Raw genomic sequence first — 19,786 nt, 5'->3', positions numbered from 1 at the left:
TTCCCATCATCCCTGACTACTGGTCCTGTTAGCTAGGGATGATGGGAGTTATAGTCCCAAAACAGCTGAAGGACCAAGTTTGGGGATGCCTGTTCTTGACAAAACTCTTGTTTTTGCTGCCCACTGGGGACAGCAAAAATAGTGAAGGTTGGGTTGACAGCTGGCCATACGGTGGTACCTCGGGTTAAGAACTTAATTTGTTCTGGAGGTCCATTCTTAACCTGAAACTGTTCTTAACCAGAAGTACCACTTTAGCTAATGGGGCCTCCTGCTGCCGCTGCGCGATTTCTGTTCTCATCCTGAAGCAAAGTTCTTAACCTAAGGTACTATTTCTGGGTTAACGGTGTCCGTAACCTAAAGCGTCAGTAGCCCGAGTTACCACTGTATATGGTTGATGGACTGAGTTTGAATTGGTGGGCCTTGAGCTATGCAAGCATAACGTGATACCAACTAGTGAACTTTGAACATATTGCTCATCATTTTTACATATTTACATTTCATTTTTGATATATATCCCTATTTTTTTCTCTTTTAGGGAATACTGGGAACACATTCAAGATTGAGCCAGTTCTAGGCATCATCACGGTGCTGAAGGAACCAGACCTGACCACCATGAACCAGTTTGTTCTGTCAGTCAAAGTGACCGACCAGGGCTCTCCACCGCTGTCGGCCACAGCCATTGTCCGCATATCTGTGACCATGTCAGACAATTCCCACCCGAAGTTCACGCACAAGGAATGGCAAGCTGAAGTGAATGAAAATGTTGACTTTGGAACTTCAGTTATCTTGGTCTCGGCAATCAGCCAGTCCACGCTAGTTTATGAGGTTAAGGAGGGCAACACCAACGGAGCCTTTGCTATAAACCCCTACTCCGGGGTCATCACTACTCAAAAGCCCCTTGATTATGAACGCACTTCCTCATACCAGCTCACCGTACAAGCCACAAACATGGCCGGGATGGCATCCAATGCCACTGTGAACATCCAGATCATCGATGAAAATGACAACCCACCAGTCTTCCTCTTCTCAAAATACCTGGGCAGCATCAGTGAGGCTGCACCTATCAATAGCATCGTTCGAAGCTTAGGGAACAATCCACTTGTGATACGAGCCACAGATGCAGACAGTAATCAGAACGCTTTGCTTGTCTACCAGATTGTTGAGTCCACTGCAAAGAACTATTTCACCGTAGACTCCAGTACAGGTGCAATTAGGACTATTGCTGACTTAGATCATGAAACCATTGCACATTTCCATTTTCACGTCCACGTTCGAGACAGTGGAAACCCACAGCTTACTGCTGAAAATCCAGCTGAAGTCACCATTGATGTAACAGATGTCAATGATAACCCTCCAGTTTTCAGCCAGGCCATGTTTGAGACCATCTTGCTCCTACCAACATACGTTGGAGTTGAGGTTCTTAAACTCAGGGCTGCGGACCCAGATTCAGAAGTCCCACCTGAAATGACCTACAGCCTGATTGAAGGCAGCACAGAGCATTTCCTCATCGATTCTGTTTCCGGGGTACTGACTATAAAAAACAACAGCCTCTCCAAAGATCATTACATGCTCATAGCAAAAGTATCCGATGGGAAGTTCTATAGCACTTCCGTAGTGACCATAATGGTCAAAGAAGCCATGGACAGTGGCCTGCATTTCACACAAAGCCTTTACTCCACATCCATCTCAGAAAACAGCACCAATATCACAAAAGTCGCAGTGGTCAACGCTGTTGGAAACCGCCTTAACGAGCCCTTGAAGTACAGCATATTAAACCCGGGGAACAAATTCAAGATCAAATCCACTCTGGGTGTCATTCAAACTACTGGCATTCCATTTGACAGAGAGGAACAGGAATTTTACGAGCTGGTGGTAGAGGCTAGTCGCGAGCTGGATCACCTGCGGGTAGCCAGGGTGGTTGTCAGAGTTCACATTGAAGACATCAATGACAATGCTCCGGTGTTTGTTGGGCTCCCATACTATGCCGCTGTACAAGTTGAGGCTGATCCCGGCACCCTGATATATCGAGTCACGGCAATTGATAAAGATAAGGATGCAAATGGCGACGTATCGTACCTGCTGAAGGAGGACTATGGGCACTTTGAAATTGACAGGCACACTGGCAGCGTCACATTAAAAGCAGCCTTTAATTCTGACTTATCTAACATCGAGTATCTAATTATCGTCATTGCCAAAGATGGAGGCAATCCATCACTGTCTGCATCTGTAGAACTGCCCATTACGATAGTTAACAAAGCAATGCCCGTTTTCAACAAGCCTTTCTATACGGCCTCTGTAAACGAAGACATCGAAATGCACACCCCAATTCTGAGCATCAACGCAACCAGCCCAGAAGGTCAAGGAATCATTTACATCATTGTAGACGGTGATCCCTATAATCAGTTCAACATTGATTTTGACACCGGAGTCCTCAATGTCATCAGTCCATTAGACTATGAAGTAACCCCCATTTTCAAATTGACAGTGAGAGCCAGCGATGCTCTCACTGGTGCCCGAGCTGAAGTAACGGTGGACTTAATTATCAACGATGTCAATGACAACGCTCCGGTTTTCGACCACTTTGCATATAATGCCACTTTATCTGAAGCGTCTCTGATTGGGACACCTGTTTTGCAGGTTGTTGCTACGGATGCGGATTCTGAGAACAACAAAATTGTTCAGTATCAGATAGTCCAGGACAACTTCAACAGCACAGATTACTTTCACATCGATGGCACGAGTGGCTTGATCCTAACAGCCCGCTTGCTGGACCACGAGTTGATGCAGCAATGCAGTCTGAAAGTGCGGGCAACGGATAACGGATTCCCACCCCTGAGCAGCGAAGTTCTAGTCAGCATCTTCGTAACAGACATGAATGACAACCCTCCCGTTTTTAACCAATTGATATATGAATCGTACGTCAGTGAGCTAGCTCCTCGGGGTCATTTTGTGACTTGCGTCCAAGCTTCTGATGCAGACAGCTCTGATTATGACCGGTTGGAGTACAGCATCTTGTCTGGAAATGACCGTACAAGTTTCGTGATGGACAGTAAAAGTGGGATCATCTCTCTGTCAAACCATCGGAAGCAGAGGATGGAGTCAATGTACAGCCTGAATGTCTCTGTCTCCGATGGTTTGTTCACAAGCACAGCCCAGGTCCATATCCAGATTCTCGGAGCGAACTTGTACAGTCCTGTCTTCACACAGAGTATTTACGTGGCAGAGGTTAGAGAAAACGCCGCTCCTGGGACCAAGGTAATCCATGTGAAAGCAACAGACGGAGACTCAGGCATATATGGGCAAATAAGCTATTCAATCATAAACGACTTTGCCAAGGATCGTTTTTTGATTGATAACAACGGACAGATCATCACAACTGAGAAACTTGATCGGGAGATCCCTTTGGAAGGTGACATCACCATCTTCCTGAGAGCCCTCGATGGAGGAGGGAGAACCACATTCTGTACTGTGCGAGTCATAGTGGTGGACGAGAATGACAATGCTCCCCAGTTCATGACAGTTGAATACAGGGCAAGCGTCAAAGCAGATGTTGGAAAGGGTCATTTGGTCACCCAGGTCCAAGCAGTTGATCCAGATGATGGTGCAAACGCGAGGATTGCCTACTCGTTGTACAGCGAGGCCTCGGTTTCTGTGGCAGATCTGCTGGAAATTGACCCTGACAATGGGTGGATGGTAACCAAGGGCAACTTCAACCAGCTTAAAAACACAGTGCTCTCCTTCTTTGTCAAAGCAGTTGATGGCGGCATTCCTGTGAAGCATTCGCTTATCCCTGTGTACATTCACGTTTTGCCTCCAGAAACCATCTTGCCTTCTTTTTCTCAACCCCAATATTCCTTTACGCTATCGGAAGACACTGTAATAGGTAGTACCGTTGATGTTCTGCATGTTTTGCCTAACCAGGGTGCCACCTATAGCACAGTTAATGGTGAATTGCCAGGGAACAACAAGGATGGAGTGTTTATTATAGAGCAGGACACCGGCATCATAAAACTTGATAAGAGACTGGACCACGAGACAACTCCTGCCTTTCACTTTAAGGTTGCTGCAACTATACAGCTAGATAAAGTGGATGTTGTGTTAACAGTGGATGTGGACATTAAGATTTTGGACGTCAACGACAACAAACCCATGTTTGAGGCAGCCAGCTATGAAGCCATCATAATGGAAGGAATGCCCATAGGAACCAAACTTATCCAGGTTAAAGCCATTGATGCAGATTGGGGGGCAAACGGTCAAGTCACATACTCTCTCTCAGCAGAATCGGATGCTGACACAATCACAGAGGTGTTCACCATTGACAGCAACAGCGGCTGGATCAGCACCTTGAAAGACTTGGACCATGAGAAGAACCCCACCTTTGCCTTCACTGTAGTGTCTTCCGACCTGGGAGAAGCCCTATCCCTCTCATCAACCGCCTTGATCTCCGTCACGGTGACAGACATCAACGATAACGCTCCAGTGTTTGAGCATGAGCTATACAGGGGGTCCGTGAAGGAGAGCGACTCGCCAGGCGAAGTTGTGGCTGTCCTCAGCACTTGGGATGAGGATACATCTGATGTCAACCGCCAAGTTAGCTATCACATTACAGGTAATGGGCCTCTCGGGTTGGAGGGCTAAAGGTGGTGTAATGGGAATTAGGGTTGCTTGTGCGTAAATTCCAAACTGCTCCGAGCTGGTAGTATAGCTGGACCTTTCCCCGGTTTGACAGCCCTAAAACGCGACTGTCTCAGTCACTGGCAGAATCCGTCAGTGGGCGTTTCCTAAACTTCCTCCAACATAAGAATTCCTTAACAGACAACCTCCTCCTGGCTTCTCTGCGTGGAAGCCTTCTGCGCAGAGTGGGTGTGCCAAGCGGTGGTCCTGCACTCTCCTCACTGACCTCACTGGAAGAGTCTCAGTACTCTCAGCCTCTCCTTTCTTCCTGGTGTCACCTTGGTTTCCTTCCCCAGCGGAAGCTCTCCCTCTCCCCTTGCTGGTTCCCTCTCCGGCATCATTAGGGAGCCTAACCTCTCCACTCGGCTCCGATGTCAGTTCCCTGACAGGTGGGGAGAGTTTGAACTCAGTGGCAAAGCACAGGTGCTCAGTCCACGACTTTTCTGCTTAAAAAGCATCTTGTAGAGCAGAACTAGGAAATACCTATCTTTGCTTGAGATGTTGGAGGTCTGTCACCATTCAGAATAGACAGCATTATGGAAAGTGGAACAGTGGTTTGCCATAGTACAAGGCAGCTTCATATGTTCATCTCGAACCTGTTTTGATCCCTGGCACAAAGAACCAATCATAGAACCAAAAAATTGTAGAGCTGGAAGGGACCCCAAGGATAATCTATTCCAGCCCCCTGAAATACAGGAATCTCAACTAAAGTATCCAAGACAGATGGCTGTCCAACCTCTGCTTAAAAACCTCCAGCGGAGAGAGTAATGTGTGTAGGTCTGGGTGCCAGAAATTGCTGAGAACTTAACATGTCACAACGCAGATCCACACAAACCATTTTTAGGGTATTATTCTCTTGCTTGGTTCAGCCCTAAGTGCATAAAAACAAGGGAAAGCATAATTTGTATCGGGCCTTTTTAATTTAACCAACTCACACTTCACACTGTGCTGCCGTTTAGCAGCCTCTTTATATAACCCCCTTAAGATTTATGTTATCAGCATGGAAAGGATTGTAGCATTGTGCATCAGCCAGAGAAAATGAGCAACATTTGTTTTTCAGAGTAGGCAGAGGGGGGTAGGCATTGGGTGGGTGGGAGACTTTTGTGCATTCATAACTGTCTTATTTTACTTAATTAAAAAGCATCCTTTCCATTCCTAGATAGCAAACTTCAATAGAAACATTCGTTTTTAAAGGCATTAAGTAGCCATAGAAAAGAAAGAAGTGATGGCTCCCATATATAAAAGCCAATAAATAATCTATGGCTTGGGCTTCTTTGACGTTTTTTAAAGGTTGGGACCACAAATAACTGTTGGGCCATCTTGCTATTAGCCCAATTACTTTCTTCCCATTGTGCCGAGGGATTGTCTTAAGGATGTTGTTTTTCATATTTTCATTCAGTGCAAGCCCTTTGTGGCCTAGCAAGTGGAATTCAACCCACTAGCCATTTGCTGCGGCTTGCTGTTCCTTTTTGCAGCCGAAGTTCCCATCATCCTCGTCCTATATCACTTAATGGCAAAATAGAATTCTAAGCAGATTACAAGTTAAGGCCATATAAATTGGCCGTGAGTAAGTGAAGCTGCTTTACACTGGAGCAGATTATTGGTCCATCTAACCCAGTATTGTCTCCTCTGACTGTCATTAGCTCTCTAAGGTTTTGTGGGCAGGGAGCTTTCCTCTTCCTGAAATCTCATTTTCACTGGAGACGCCAGGCGTTGAATTTGAGACCTTCTGCACCCAGCCATGTGTTCTGTCGCCAAACTGAATTCTGCCCATTGAGCCAGCCACCGTGCCTCAAACAATAATCTTATCTCACAGGCTTTCTGTGAAGGTAAAAACAAAAATGACTGACTGCCTTGAGCATTTGTGGGCAGCTGTAGGCACTGAGTTGAATTACTTAAGAGAATATTCCACGTGCTTATGGGAATGACCATTGGGTAGTGTGGGCCCACGATTGTGGAATAGCTTCACATCTTGCATGAGATGGTGGCAGATAAGCAGGGGCTGACGGGGTTGCGTTTGCCGTTTGCTCAAACAAGATGTATCCAAACATGAATGTGACCGTACAACTTGGAAGCAGAGAAAAATGATGAAGCTTTCCAGGACGGGTGGAAATGTTACTATCCCGCTAAAACATCTGCTTGTCCTCATTAAGCAGGTACCATTTCATGCCAAGTAAGAGCCATGTTGTGTGCATTTAAATGCCAACCCATAATGAGGCTCCTTAAGCCCCTTCTGCTGTGGTAATAGAGATACCGGTGTGTGTGTGTGTGTGTGTGTGTGTGTGTGTGTGTGTGTGTGTGTGCTATGCTCCGGTCCTGTGCACACTTATCCATGTGCAAGATCCACACATTACAGTTGCTGTAGGAGATACCAGTTTTGCACATTAGCAAATTACGATAGTTACTCCCAAATGCATCTGAGTACTCTTTGTTCCCCGGTGTTCAGAGATACGTGTAAAGCCAGTTTTAGGAATACAGTCTCTCTTTCATGTTTACATCATCCCGATCTAACTTACTGCAAAGAGGAATTCGTGCCACGCTGAGGTTTCCCTTAAATATCAAAATAAACAGAGAGCTGCCCTAAGTCCCCCGGTCCATGCAGAGGATTAGATTTCAAGTCTCGTTTTAATAGAGGAGCCCACAGTTTGGGGGGCTGAGTCTCCAGTTCTCATTGCTGTCGGTGAATTCCAATTTTAAAACTCTTGTCTCCCAAAGTGCATCAACAGGCATGAAGCACCGATCGGCATGGATTTGTGACGGTGGATGTTCAAAGTATTGCCGCCTTCAAGGGATTTAATTCATTCCTATCTCCCCCCAACACCCCCCCCAAAGGAAAGTGAAACGTTATTTGGTGTGAAAGTAAAATCTTCCACACTCATAAATCTCTCTATATTTATGTATTATCATCACCGCACAATTAACTTTTAATTTTCAGACAAGAGATAAGGGAGAGTCACACTGTGGCCAAAGCACAGAATTGCCAGTTAGATGCATATGAAGGAAGGAAGGGTGCTTTGGAAATGGAAGCACATTCCCTAAGAACTCATAGCGAGGTTCCTGCTGCATATCCAGCAGAAAGAAGCCGTATCTGTGAAGCACAACTTGTTCAGAAGACCTGGGTGAATGGAAAGGTATATCACCTGGCAACAATGGCATCAAAAAGACCATAAAGATGGGGCCAAGTGAGCCTCTCTCTTCACAACTGTGGTGCCACTGCTGGAAAGGCCCTGTTCTAACTCACAACAGGGCCTCGGATTTTAAGCTTTAGATAGATTTCTATGAAGTGTTATCCTCCATAGCACAAATATTTACACATGAGGGAGGGAACAGTAAGCAATGAGGTCAAAGGAAAATGCAATTTGAGTGATGATGATGATTAAAATTTGTATACCACCCTTCATCTGAAGATCACAGGGTACTTCACAACATAAAAATAAAAAATGAGAACACAAAATTCATAATAATAAAAAATAACCCCCTCTCCCACAAACACATTTAAAAGGACATAGAATGTTAATCAGCCGATTCAATTAGAGCTTGAATGTATGCAAAAATAAGCACAGTGACCCGTGACAACAGCAGTAATGAGTGTTTTCACTATGACACAGCTAGCCCTCCGGAAACTGTGGTGTTAAGTCACCAGTTCCAGTGCACAGCACAAGACAATTACAGATTAACCCGTTTTGGTTAACTTTCCTGTAGCCAGTGCATCCTGCTGGATTTGTGCACATCTTTGTGGGTGCGCCTGGGTACGTGCACAACCTTATAAGGAAGCCTGTGAACCATGTTGTGGACATGAGAAGCCAGGAGCTACCTCCGTGATCTGACCCAATCAGAGAAATAAATAGCTGCCCTCTGGCTGTGTGTACAACCCAGTTCCTACCAGCCTTTATCCACAAGGGTGCGGATCTACTACGTACATAAACACTTGGAGGAATTTGACATTGTGATCTTCTTCCTTGTGACTATGGGTTGAAGCTGGATGCCTTCCCATGACATACTCAAGACCTGTCCAATAGCAGCTTGGCAAACATTGCTCATGAATTTTCGGAAGATCATAGAGCAGCAGTAGTTTATGGGCTTATCCACGTTTACCTTTTGGCCTGCTATTTCCAGGCCAAGTGTCTGAGTGTTGTTGTTTTTTGCCCTGAGCTTTCCCTGCAGAAACCAGCTCTCTAAAGCTGATTCAGAGCAAACGTCAATTCAGGTTTTCAGTGGATTGACGTTTGTTCCGATTGATCTTTGTGGAGTGGGTTTTCATGGGGGAAATTCAAAAGCAAAAGTAAAGGGTGCTTGGGCACAGAGCTTTAAATCGTGGACCGTGCCTGGAAAGAGCAGAGGAAATTTAAGTGCAGATAAGCCCTGTATCTCATACTTAACAATCTGCTGCCGATTTTTACCCTTGATTTCCAGTTGACTTGAATTCATCAGATTAAATGTAACCAAGCTATGGTTTCCTTCTTCAGAGCAGACCAATGTGAACTCAAGGCTAAGATCTGCTAGTACAGAAGGGGTGTAAATAGGAACACAAGAAGCTCCCTCGCACAGAGTCAGACCATCAGTCCAACTAGATTAGGATTTACTACAGTAGGGCTGTAATCCTTCCAAATGTTGCTCAGCTACAGTTCTCATCATCTTTGACTATTGGCCCTGCTGGCTGGGGCTGATGGGAGCCAGCATCCAGCAACATCTAGAGAACCTCAGGTTCCCCACCGCGGTGTACAAGAACAAGTAACAGCTTTGCTGGGTTGCAGACATGGCCCTTTCCAAGATCTACCGTATTTTTCGCTCTATAAGACGCACCAGACCACAAGACGCACCTAGTTTTTGGAGGAGGAAAACAAGAAAAAAAATATTCTGAATCTCAGAAGCCAGAACAGCAAGAGGGATCGCTGCGCAGTGAAAGCTGCAATCCCTCTTGCTGTTCTGGCTTCTGGGATAGCTGCACAGCCTGCATTCGCTCCATAAGATGCACACACATTTCCCCTTACTTTTTAGGAGGGAAAAAGTGAGTCTTATAAAGCAAAAAATACAGTATGTAGAAATTTCAGGGATTGAGCCTGCATCCTCCTGTGTGTTAAAACATATGCTCTACAGCTGAGCTACATCTTTTCCCCCCAGTCACCGTTGTGTCATTTATTGAGATACAAATTCTAGAAAATGAATATCATGGGCATTTCGCTCCATTTGTTTCTGAGCATATTCAGCAATTTGGGTGGCGCTGTGGATTTTTAAAGGTTGAACTTAACACGTGAAGGTTTTTAGAAATTATTTCCACCGGTAGCCCCGCCCCAAAGTGAGCTCACTCTGCAAGCTGGAACATTCCACTGGGATCAGTTCAAGTGTTTGGCTTTCCTTTGCCAATGCCATTCTGTCACTCCAAGGCTCGAAAGGCTGGTCTGTAAATACAATCATGCACGAACCATTTACTTCACGAAGTCTCCGCAAGCAAGCGGATCACTGAACCCAGAGGTGAGGGAGAGGGGATAATTAATGTGAACAGTGTTTGTTGTGCTCTGAGCAGTCTTTTAGATCTGCCCTCAAAGGGAAGGCAGTGGTTACCTGCAAGATGTGGACAATCCATCTTGAGCTAGAAATGTAAAATCATACGGACGTCTGCTCTGCTCTCAAGAGATCTCAGCACTTTTTGGAAGAATGCTTTCATTCACTTCAGCGTTTTGCTGTAGGTTTCCCTCTGTCTGAGTAACAAACTACTCCCGCGGTTAGTAGGTGATCCACAGTTCCTGAGCTCCTTGATGCTAATGATCTGTAAATCGCCATTTTGCCATTATTGGAATTAATAATGGGCCAAATTATTACAATATTGCAACGTCTGTAGAATTGTGTTTTCACACTCTCCACCCACCATGTGTGTCCTAAGAGGCCTGGACATGCGCTGCCTCAGACATTTCAGTCAGTATAATGCCCAGGACACAGCAAAAGGAAAACAGTTCTACCTGTATCTGAAGAAGTGTGCACGCACACGAAAGCTCATGCCAATAACAAACTTAGTTGGTCTCTAAGGTGCTACTAAGGGACACGGGTGGCGCTGTGGGTTAAACCACAGAGCCTAGGACTTGCCGATCAGGAGGTCGGCGGTTTGAATCCCCGCAACAGGGTGAGCTCCCGTTGCTCGGTCCCTGCTCCTGCCAACCTAGCAGTTCGAAAGCACGTCAAAGTGCAAGTAGATAAATAGGTACCGCTCTGGGGGGAAGGTAAACGGCATTTCCATGCACTGCTCTGGTTCGCCAGAAGCGACTTAGTCATGCTGGCCACATGACCCAGAAGCTGTATGCCGGCTCCCTCGGCCAATAAAGCAAGATGAGCGCCGCAACCCCAGAGTCGGTCACAACTGGACCTAATGGTCAGGGGTCCCTTTACCTTAAGGTGCTACTGGAAGGAATTTTTTAATTTAGTTCTACCTGAGAAAGAGCAACCAAGATGCTGATTATAGCCAATTCAGACACGAAGACGCAGAAAGTATGAGGGGATGGAGAAGAAATTCTATTCAGTTCACATTCAAAGGAGAATGTACCTTGTTCGTACTTTTCAAGGAATATGCACAGCCGCTTTCCAGGATTTCGGAGAGGTCCCTCTCAACTCCACCTGGAGACACTGGAATCATAGACTTGTACAGTTGGAAGGAACCACAGGGGTCATCTAGTCCAACCTCCTGCAACGCAGGAATCTTTTTGCCCAACATGGGGCTCAAACCCACAACCCTGAGGTTTAGAGTCTCATGCTCCACCGGCTGAGTTATCCCAGGCGAAAGCATGCTAGCATCGGTGGAGATTGAGCCTTCGACCTTTCGTGTGCTCAGGAGATGAGCTATGGCCCGTCTTCAGCTTTTTTTATATATTTATAATTTAGACGGTATTCAGTTTTAAGTTAGCACTCACAGCAAGAATTCATGCGATCACACAGTCTCTGCCTCTTAAACTTACTTTGCATGTGGCTCGCCAAAATGTGCTTGAAAGATTTCGTTTCTGATCTGCATATTCCCTTTCATCTCGCTGAGCTCTGAAGTATGCTTTGCAACATTTGCTGAGGAGGGAAGGTTTGGACGGGGATGTTATTCAACCATGCAGTAAACAAAAACAAACGAGAGAGAAAAGTGCATATTTTTCTTGTCTCCAGGCCTTTGGGGAAAGTTGGGGTGGTGGGGTTTTTTTGGAGCAAACGCTTAGATGTTGTGATGCCCAAGCAGAATGTAGGAAGAAAAACTGCGGGTGGATTTTAAAAATTAGCCATTAACATTTGCAGCCAGGAGCCTTCGGTTGAAAAAAAATCTACAATGAAAAATGAATTAATTAGAGCGCCCTTAAGATGCTGAACCTGCCTTAAATATGTTGATGGGGAGAGCTAATTAATCACTACAGAACGAGGTCTGCAGGAAAGCATACATAGAACTTTGCGGGGGGCGGGGAGGAAATATATCTGTGTACTTCGCCCGCTCCCTTTAATCCCAAGAATATTTAAACTATTGTACTGTTAAGGCTCATTTATTTGTGTTACATCTTTGTCAAGTGTGATTCAGAAGTTCAGGGAGAGACCATGGTACACATCAGAATGCAGAGGGAGTGTTGCTTGGCTGAATGCAGCCACCTGGTAGGAAAGCCCGCTACACATGGATGCGCTGATATCTGTTTCATGCATGAGAAAGAACCACAGGCCAATGGAAGAGCATCTGCTTTACATGCCGAAGGTCCCAGGTTCAAATCCCGGCATTTCCAGGTAGGGCTGAGAAACGGCTCCATCAGAAACCTTGGAAATCTGCTGCTGTGGGGTTCAATTAATTAAGGGGTCTGACTTAGTGCAAGCCATTGATTTATTTATTTTGCATTCTTCGCACCAATTTTAAAAGGAACATGCTATTCCGTATAGGCCAAGTCTACATAACATGTGACCTACCAGGCCGCATAGAAGTGTGGAGTTGGAAAGGACCCCAAGGGTCATCTATTCCAAAACCCTGCAATGCAGGAATCTCAGCAAAAGCATCCGTGGCAGATGGCCATCCAGCCTTTGCTAAAAAGCCTCCAAGGAGGGAGATCCCACAACCTCCCGAGGGAGACCGTCCCACTGTCAAACAACTCTTACTGTCAGAAAGTTCTTCCTGATGTTTAGTCAGAATCTCATTCTTGTAATTTGAAGTCAGACAGGATGGTGTCAGCTAAAGGCATCCAGACTGGTGCCTTATTCGAGGTGTATTCCACAACATGTTCTTCGGAGAATAGTAGTAGTAATAATAATAATAATAATTTATTATTTGTACCCCGCCCATTTGGCTGGGCTTCCCCAGCCACTCTGGGCGGCTTCCAACAAAGTTTAAAAATACATTAAAATGTCACACATTAAAAACCTCCCTGAACAGGGCTGCCTTCAGATGTCTTCTAAATGTTAGGTAGTTGTTTATCTCTTTGACATCTGATGGGAGGGCGTTCCACAGGGCGGGTGCCACTACCGAGAAGGCCCTGTGTCTGGTTCACTGTAACCTCACTTCTCACATAGCAGACCTTATCGAACAGCTCTTAAAATGTTTGCCATCCCAACCATTGTCGCTGCTGTTGTGCAGTCCTGGGCAGTCAACAAATTACTGGTGCTTTATCGGGCTCCTAGTGGACTTTCATAAATGGCTGTTGCGCCATGTTTGCGTCACAAGGTGAGCACGACCAGCGAGACTGCGTCTCTGTTGTAACAAGATCTGACCTGATTTCCTGGTGCCTTACGCTGGGAGTAAGCTCCATTGAACTCAGTGGAACGGAGCAAACATCACAATGCTTGTACTGTTGATAACAGAGGTCTCCCTTGCCCAGTGCACTGTCTCCGAGTATGGCTGGCCAGGTGCCCCAGGGAAATTCATGAGCAAGGAATAGCCATGTTGAAGGTGATTACTGCACGGAACAAACTGGCAAATGTAACATTTTAAGCGGAAACATAAATAACCGCTGGAAACGTTAATGGCCATCCACCAGGACTGTTTTGGCAATGCTTTTAATTCCCCGTATCCCCTAGTGTGTGAAATGGTCTTATTTTCCTCTTGGATGATAGCTGGGGACAAGCCTTCTGACTTGATTTAGTTGCCATGCGGTGTAATGATGCAGAAAAGTAATATCGCCGGGTTCGGTGTCACAGTTTCAGCGTAATAGGAAGCTGATTTGGCTTCATCCCTTCTCCTGGCTGCCTTTTCCTCTTGTATAAATTCAATCTAATTGCCGGCCTTATCTTAAGCTGCTCCTTAAACGACCCCTCGTTAGGTCTACTTAAGGCACATGTGTCTTTGTGTGTTCTGCAGACTACAAAACACACACACACACACACGCAACAAAAATTGTAATGAAAATAGAAACAACACTGCGGTGTGATAAAAGCTTTCATTAGACGATTCCTTAATGGAAACCTGCTGCACTCCCTTGATTGCATAATCAAGAGCTAATGAAATTGTCTTGGTAACAAGAGTGAGGGGGTTGTAGTACATCCTCTCTTGAGACTGAAGTGGAAAGACAGTCGTGCTGTCGTGAAGAGGAGGCTATTGATTGTTCACAGTTTGAGTCTGATTGCCCTTAGCGCAAGCTAAACAACGGGATGATCTCAAAACTTTATTATTATTGTTTTCTTGAAAGTTACCAGCTTTGACTTGAGAGAGATACAAGCCCCACGTGCAGCTTTTGGAGTAGTCGCAGAAGACGGAGGACCACAGTAAGCCAAATAGTTATCAGGAGGCTAAAGCAAAGCTGACCAACTGCACTGTTTTGCTAGTGTCAGCGCTGGAAAGATTTTGTGAAATTGGGAGGGTTGAGTGCAGGTGAGGAAGCGAGTGAAATAAAACCAAAGTCAGCTCCTTCTCTTGATGAAAGCCATTCAAGGTTGGAACACACCTCCAGGCTTTCACTTTTTGTGAGACTTCCCACAGACAGGGCAACAATATAAGGTAAAGGGATCCCTGACCATTAGGTCCAGTCGTGGCCAACTCTGGGGTTGCGGCGCTCATCTCGCTTTATTGGCCGAGGGAGCCGGCATACAGCTTCTGGGTCATGTGGCTACCATGACTAAGCCGCTTCTGGCAAACCAGAGCAGCTCATGGAAACGTCGTTTACCTTCCCTCCAGAGCGGTACCTATTTATCTACTTGCACTTTGAGGTGCTTTCGAACTGCTAGGTTGGCAGGAGCAGGGACTGAGCAACAGGAGCTCACCCCGTCACAGGCAAGTCCTAGGCCCTGTGGTTTAACCCACAGCGCCACCCGCGTCCCTGGGGAACAATATATGTGGCTCTAATAACGGTTATTGTCTTTTTCCACAGGAGGAAATCCCAAAGGGAAGTTCGCCCTTGGCATGGTTCAGAATGAATGGAAGGTTTATGTCAAGAGACCATTAGATCGGGAAGAACAGGATGTCTACCTTCTGAATATTACAGCGACTGATGGACTGTTTGTAACACAGAGCGCTGTGGAAGTGATTGTCACAGATGTTAATGACAACAGCCCTGTCTGCGATCAGGTTGGTTGGCAACATATTTTTTTAAACAAAATTAAAAATAGAGTGTTGTTTTCTAGGTTTATATATCACACTGGCAAATTTAAATTGGCCAGTGAAATGTCTGGACAAAGTTAAAACAATGCAGTACAAAATCGTACCAGATAAAGAGTAGCACAAAGACCAGGGATATATATAGGTGCTTCTCCATATGTTGACTACAACTCAGACATACATCGTTTTATTTGTATGTCACCTTTCCAGAGCTAAAACCAAGCTCAAGGCGGCTTACAACATGACAGCATTTACATAATTACAAATGTAGCAAAAGTAGTCATAAACGATAAATAAAGTATGCCAAAAAGTTTGACCATATTGAACAATTTCCATATCATAAAATCTAAAAATAAAGATAAAGTGGTACCTTGGTAGTTGAACAGCTTGGGTCCCAAACAAATCGGCTCCTGAACGCCACAAACCCGGAAGTGAGTGTTCCGGTTTGCAGAAGCTGAACATCCAACATGACTTCTGCAGCTTCCGATTGAGTGCAGGAAGCTCCTGCAGCCAATCGGAAGCCGTGTCTTGGTTTTTGAACCGTTTTGGGAGTTGAACAGAATCCTGGAACGGATTAAATTTGAGAACCAAGGTACAACTGTACACAAATTAGTATGCCCCCTCAACAACAAAAAACCCTAAACAATACCAGTAGCAGCCTCTACTTTTGTAGCTGGAGTCAGTCCAGGCCCCACCCTCCCAGGCCAGGTGAAAAAAAGGCCTGCAAAACAGGGAATAGGTCTTCTAGGACTCACAGCCAAGGTGGTCTTCTATCATCCCTGAGTATCCACTTAATTTATACTGGAAAGCTTGGGTTTGTATTTTCTGTACCTTGTTTTTTTTTTTTTTTTTTGCGAGTCCAGTGCTGAGATGTCCATGAAATAATGAGAAATTGGAAATCTGAAACTGTCATTGGCCCACCTAGCTCAGTATTGTTTACACGGGCTGGCAGCAGCTCCCTGGCATCTCTGGCAGGGGACATTCCCAGCCCTACCTAGAGATGCCGGGAATTGAACTTGGAACCTTTAGTGTGTAAAACAGATACTGTGCTGCTGAGCTATGGCCCCTCATTGCGCAAAAGCCATCTCTTTTCTAAAACCATACATACAGTTTCGTTCACAACGGAAATCACATTCTGTCGTTTTGGGTTTTGGTCCTTAGGTCACATATATGGCATTGTTTCCCGAGGACATTCCACCCAACAGAGTCATCCTTAAAATGGGTGCCAAAGATGCGGACATCGGATCCAACGGGGAAATTCGTTACTCGCTGTACGGCCCTGGGAACAACAAGTTTTTCTTGGAACCAGAAAGTGGTAAGATGAAAATAGTCTTCACTGCTGGTTTAATGTTGGAATGATGGCTGTCTCTGCATGGTCCGCATTTCACACTGAGGAGTTTAATGCTAGATTACTGCTGAGCCGTAGAAATGTGCGCTGCTGATTCTCATAAAAGAAGTTGTGTAAATTGTTCTGGAAGAGGGTGTGGTTACGTCTGTCTTCCTTGAAGAAGGAGTGGAAGAAAATCATTAGGACTGATGCTGCTTTGGAAGGTAAGGCAGTATCCCTTTGTTAAATGTCTGGCGAAGAGAAGCGGAAGGAAGGACTGCTGGGTCGGGCTACGATTTATCCCCCCCCCCCAGGGGGGAGGCCCAAGTGGTGCTGATTGGCCAGCCGAGCCCTCCCCCAGGAGGAGGCCCACCCAAAAGCCCACCAGACTGGCCAGTCACTGGTAGGCAGACAGCCAGACCCTTGTCCCCCTCGCCAGATTGCTGCAAGGCCTCAAAACCGCCCACCATCAAGGTAAGCGGACTTGTTAAATAGAAGGAAAACGGGGGTGACCATTAGAGCAGAGCTTTCCAAACTGTGTGTTCCCGTGCTCTTCCTGGGGCTGGAAAAGGGTTAGTTTATACTCTGGTTTGCTAGTAAAACTGAATTACTGTGTTATGAAATGATGCCTGTCAAAAAAGTGTGCCACCAGCATGAAAAGTTTGAGAAGCTCTGTGTTAGAGGGAACAATGGGAACAGGAAAAATAACAGCTCAGTCCCCATTGAAAAGATAGAGTAAACAGTACAGAGGCAAGGTAGCTTACAGCTTATTGTACTGAGTAAGTGATGCTTGAAAAGCTAGATATTCCTAGTGGTGGAGTAGAAATCAACTCCTTGATTTTTTTACCTAGATCTGAGGAGTCTGTTTCCCTGCAGATCGATATCATGTAAGCCTGTCATGAGGCAATAAAAAAGAACCAGTCCAGCATCCTTTTCCCCTTAGTGGCCAACCAGATGCCTCTAGGAAGCCCATGTGCAACAGAACATAAAGGCAGTAGCCCTCTCCCATTGTTGTTCCTCCCCAGCAACCAATGCTATTCCTCCGAATATGGAGGATGAACACAGATATCCTGATGCACAGTAGCAGCAGTCAGAACCCTATACGGATGGAGCCACAGAGACCTACTATGCCCGGCTTCAAACAAGGAAGGTGAAGGAGCCGTTACACTTTCTATTGCTCTGTGAAAATCTCCCACACACCAACACAACCTGCTGCTGTCTTTTGATGAAGCGGGAGCTTCTCATTTGCTGAGGCAGCTTCATTTGCTTGCTCCGGGGAGATTTGTGTAAGCAGGCAAGGACCTCCTGCTTTGAAGAGACAGCCATAAGGGCTGCGGATGAGAGGTTTGTGTGAGGCATGGATGTGAGGCCTTCCTTTTTCCTCTCCCAAGGGCAGGGGAGAAGAAAGGAGCCACTGCTCCCACTGCTGCTGCCCCACACAGCCTATCCACAAGGCCTGTTGAGGACCTGATAACAGGGAAGGCAGAGAAATTCAGTACAGTTTGCACTCAAAGGGAAACCTACATGATTCACACTTCCCCAAAAAAGAATACACAGGCTGAAGCACAAACAGCCTTCAAAACTCAAACTTATCCAGATGTTGCAATGCGATTCTGCAGCCAGGTGATATATACAAAGTGCATTTATTTTTTAAATGCACCGGTGAATATAACATAAAAATGCATTGCAGCGAGGAAAATTGGTTTGCAAAAAATGTACATACTAGGGGAAATTGCATAGAAAAAGTGTGTGTATTAGGAGAAATATACACTAAAATCCTTATTAATTTTCATGAGGACTTTTTTTCTTAATTCAAACAGATGTGGAAATGTGGAGAACTGAACTTAAGATGGGAAAAATGAAAAAATTGACAGATCCATCCATCCTTAAGTGTCAGACAGATCCCAACAGTGGTGGGCAGGAGGGAACATAGGTAGCTGCCTTATGCTGAATTGGGCTATTGGCTCATCTCAGGAATGGCTCTCCTAGTGGGGCAGGAACTGCAGCAATAGCCTCCCAGCAACTGAGCCTCTGCCGCTTACTGGGAGGAGCAAGGTGGCAGCAGGGTTGGAGCTGTGCAGACACACTGGTGAGTCGCAGTAGCTTCCTCAGGTAGTGAAAGGTTCTGTTGGACCTAGAAAGAAACAAAGCTTGGCTCCAGGTTTGAGCCCCCAACTCCAAAGTTGGTTTCTCCAATTGACACCAAGTGACAATATGTCAATTGGTGGCCCCCTCCATGATGTGTGTCTCTCCCAAACCACAGGCTTACCTAATTGAAAAGTTTGGGTCTGGAAAACTGCCCTCCATTTCAATTTCCTGTGCTACATTGGGAGCTTCAGGGCATACTGGGAAAATCGTAATGACCAGCAGCTTCTCAGACCAAGGCATGGGCACAGTGGGAGAGCCAAAGCAATGCCAGCAGCTACTCACAGTTGCTAGGTGCTGGCATGCAGCAGAAAGCATTGCTTTTCTCATGGGTCAGGAAGAATATCTGCTTATGTTCAATGAAGTTGCAATCAGATGGGAGTTGCTGGCTAATTGTAACATAGCACAGATACTGAAAGCAGAAAGCTCCAGTAAGTTTGGTGCTTTGCCATATCCCATGCAGTGAGAAAGACACGAGGAAGGCAAGGGATATGTGCTGTGATAGTAAAGAAGCTGTGATGCCACTTTAAAAGCACAGAGACCTCCATGGTTAATTAATTATCCCATCAGCAGGTGCAACGAGTTTGTGCTATCAAAAAAAAAGGCAATAACATTTTGTGAGTATAACACCGAAACTGAAGGATGTACAGGCACTTCCAGACTGTTGCCATCTTGGTGTGGGACTTAGTCACTTTGCCGACAGGTTCAGGCTGTGCAATTATTGTTGAGAGGTCTTGCACAACAAATCCACTACCCCCAAAGATAAGAGTTTTAGCAATAAATGCGCTGCATAACACTTGATTTAATACAGTACGACATCACCTAATCTCCAAGCAAACAAATTGGAACCATTGTTGATTAAGTAGACAACATCGTCTAATCTCCCTGCAAGCAAATCAGGATGAGTGCTCAATAAACAGGTCACCAAGAAGCACCCACTGTGCCTGGGAAGGCAGAGTACAACATAGGACAGTGTGCATACAGCTCTCTTCAGAGCAACAGCAGTCCATGTGATTGGTAGGCATTATGGATGCTTTGGACTGGACAGATCTAATACCAGAAGCCTGTCCTTCCTTCCTTGCCTGATCAGCAAAACAGTAGCCTTTGCCTAGTGT

The 19,786-nt window shown here is 45.6% G+C and overlaps 1 protein-coding gene across 1 annotated transcript in view; it reads left to right on the top strand.

The window, feature by feature from the left end:
* The window catches only part of FAT3 (FAT atypical cadherin 3), a 458,658-nt gene that overhangs the window by 367,587 nt on the left and 71,285 nt on the right, over positions 1 to 19,786 (top strand). The window contains exons 10-12 of the mRNA XM_081909132.1: positions 536 to 4,609; positions 14,973 to 15,169; positions 16,361 to 16,514. Coding sequence (XP_081765258.1) covers positions 536 to 4,609; positions 14,973 to 15,169; positions 16,361 to 16,514 — 4,425 coding nt within the window. The remainder of the gene's footprint in view (positions 1 to 535; positions 4,610 to 14,972; positions 15,170 to 16,360; positions 16,515 to 19,786) is intronic.

The sequence above is a fragment of the Podarcis melisellensis genome, assembly GCF_964234715.1.
Source record: "Podarcis melisellensis genome assembly, chromosome: 4".
In the NCBI taxonomy this organism is placed as follows: domain Eukaryota; kingdom Metazoa; phylum Chordata; class Lepidosauria; order Squamata; family Lacertidae; genus Podarcis; species Podarcis melisellensis.
Note: the sequence above shows the minus strand (reverse complement) of the source record. Positions and strands in the feature narration are given on the sequence as shown.